Genomic DNA, 2,976 nt, shown 5'->3' with positions numbered 1-2,976 from the left:
CCCTAAAGCAAAAAAAAAAAAAAAAAAAAAAAACCCAAAACCAAAAAAAACCCTACCAAAAAAAACCCCACCAAAAAAAAAAAAAAAAAAAACCTCAATGAGCCTCACTACTTAAAAACGAAATTATTTTATTATTTTATTTTTGGAGAGGGTTTTGCTATAGGGTGCGTGTGCTCGCCAGAAAGACAGAGACAGAGAGACAGAAAGTGAGAAATCATCCCCCAGGGAGGATGGCCACGCCGCAATCCCTTCTCCTCCATTCTCCTCTCGGGATCTTGGGCATGCACGCACACGCGCCCGGCGTGAGTTTAAGCCACCAGGTCCGGGACTCACACCGTGGTCGACTACATGGGAGTCCAGTGACATAGCCATTACGCCAACTGCTGGTCCCAAAATGAAATTATTTTGATGTGTGCATTCCTTAACGTTTGTAATGATTCATTCAGGGTTAACTTTCATGTACAATAACTTAGATTCTTTAAAGCAGGGTAAGATTATCAAACCTTATTATTATATAATAGTCTGACATATATGATGCATTCAAGAACTCTATGTGCAGTAACAGTTAAGTGATGAAATGAGTACTTTTCTTTACTCATTACAATTTTTTGTTTGTTTGTTTTTTGGAGAAGTTTCTGCTATGGGGAGTGTGCAACTCACCAGAAAGAGAGACAGAGAGACAGAAAGTGAGAAATCACCCCCCACGGTGCAATCCCTTCTTCTCCATTCTCCTCTTGGGATCTTGGGCACGCACACACACGTGCCTGATGTGAGTTTAAGCCACTGGGACGGGGACTTAAACCATGGTTGACTACATGGGAGTCCAGCGACATAGCCATTATACCATCTATTGGTCCCTCATTACAATTTAAAAAACTACTTCATCTTGTTAAAAACCTTGTCTGGGGGCCAGCAGGTGGTGTGGTGGTTAAGGTGCTGGACTCCCATATGGCCAACCACAGTTCAAGTCCTGGACCTGGTGGTTTGCTTTCTCACTTTCTCTCTCCCCTTCTGTGTCTAACCCTGCTCAAATAAAAACAAATAAATAATAATAATAAAGTTAAATAATGAAACAATTATAAAAAACCCAAACAAACAAGAAAACCTTAAGTCTGAAAAAAAAAATAAAATAGGGGAACTGACAGGTGGTGTGGTGGTTAAGGTACTGGACATTCCCACATGGCAGTGGTTTGAATCCTGGACCTGGTAGCTTGCTTTCTCACCTTCCCTCTCTCTCTCTCTCTGTCTCTCTCAGGTCAAATTATAATAAATGAATGCATAAATAAAATTAAATAATTATTTTAAAAAAAGAAATATAAAATATTAAGGTTAAAGAAGAAGATTCCTAATTTGTCATTGTAAGTCAGATTGCAAAGTTAAGAACTGGATCATAATCCCACTAAGTATACCTAAAGAGTGAAATTAGCAATTAGATTGTATCTGTCCTGCAATCTGTGTTACTATTAATATGCAATTAAAGTTGTACACTATTATAAAACTAAGATGTAAAAGGATATTTGGATGAGGCCAGCAGGTGGCATGGTGGTTATGATGCTGGACTCCCTCATGGCTGACCATGGTTCAAGTCCCAGACCTGGTGGCTAGCTTTCTCACTTTCCCTCCCCGCCACCCTGGTCAAATTAAATAAAAAATAAAATTAAGTAAATCTTATTTTTTTTAAAAAAGATATTTGGATCAAATCACAACCAATATGGGTTAATAAAAAAAAAGACTTTAAATAATTTTATAAATAAAATTATTTTCAGAATGTATGCTACAATAGAAAAATTCTTCAAAGAGAAAAACAGCGACAAAACCCAAAAGAACCACTAAAAACAGCCAGTTTGAAGAAAAGGAAGAACATCTTGGGAATAAAAATAAAACTGCATTCCACTTTTATCTACCATTTTCTCCCTCCCTTTACTGAGCCATTAAAGCACTTTGGGCACTACATCATATACAATTTTAAATTGCCAGTTCTTCATATGGATTCATTTCGTCTCTGAATGTAAAGTTCAAGTTACTCAAGGATATCTTATTCTACATACCACGGCAAAAACAGTGCTATCAGCACAATTCATTTTTTTTAATATTATAGTTCTAACCAAATCCTAAAGCTAGGTGAGCAATTATACTGTCAAAGAATCTCTGACTCTTCTTTATAGCACATATCATTTTCTACCATTATTTATTTATTTGGCTTACTTGTTTACTCTGTTTCTCCCCACCAAAGTAAAGGCTTATGAAAAACAGAACCGATCTATCTTGTTTTGTGGTCTTTACTTGGATACTATAAGGTATGTTACAGAGGACTGAACAGAAGATGCTCAATATTTGTTAAAATGAACCATCATGAGACCAGCAGCTGGTGTAATGGCTATATGGCTGGACTCCCATGTAGTCAAGCAGGTTTGAGTCTTGGACTCAGTGGCTTAAACTCACGCCGGGTGCAAGTGCATGAGTGTGCGTGCTCAAGATCCCAAGAGGCGAATGGAGGAAAAGGGACTGCAGCGTGGCCATCCCCCCGGGGGGTGATTTCTCGCTTTCTGTCTTTCTCTCTGTCTTTCTGGTGAGCGCACACACCCTATAGCAAAAACCTCTCAAAAAAGAACAAAGAACAGAAAAGAACAGAACCATCACTGTACGAATAGTTACTATACTGTATGAGGGGGTCTTCATAAAATTCATGGGAAATGCCTATCATGAAAAAGCTACACGTGGATTTCAAAATTTTTTGTACCCAAATAAACCCATACTTTAATTCCATCTTTCTTTTTGAAGTATCCTGGCAGATACAGCATGGTCTTTAACGGGGGTAAAAGGTCATGAAGAGGGTGAATAAATTCCTAAATCTTCCAGTGACATTGAACACCATCTGCTACTCACATCAGCTCCCTCTAAAGACTTTTTCAGCACCGCAACCACTTCTTCCTGGAAAGCAACTTCATCCACACATTTCGGGCGACTAGGGGATGG

At 38.5% G+C, this 2,976-nt stretch overlaps 1 protein-coding gene across 2 annotated transcripts in view; it reads right to left on the bottom strand.

Annotated features, from left to right (window-relative positions):
• RFC4 (replication factor C subunit 4) overlaps positions 1-2,976 on the bottom strand; it is a 27,642-nt gene that overhangs the window by 11,259 nt on the left and 13,407 nt on the right. For both annotated transcript variants that reach the window (XM_006171456.3, XM_027769461.1), the window contains exon 3: positions 2,887-2,965. In XM_006171456.3, coding sequence (XP_006171518.1) covers positions 2,887-2,965 — 79 coding nt within the window. The remainder of the gene's footprint in view (positions 1-2,886; positions 2,966-2,976) is intronic.

Source organism: Tupaia chinensis, unplaced genomic scaffold (assembly GCF_000334495.1).
Source record: "Tupaia chinensis unplaced genomic scaffold, TupChi_1.0 Scaffold149658_1, whole genome shotgun sequence".
In the NCBI taxonomy this organism is placed as follows: Eukaryota; Metazoa; Chordata; class Mammalia; order Scandentia; family Tupaiidae; genus Tupaia; species Tupaia belangeri.
This window is presented reverse-complemented; position numbering and strand designations above follow the sequence as displayed.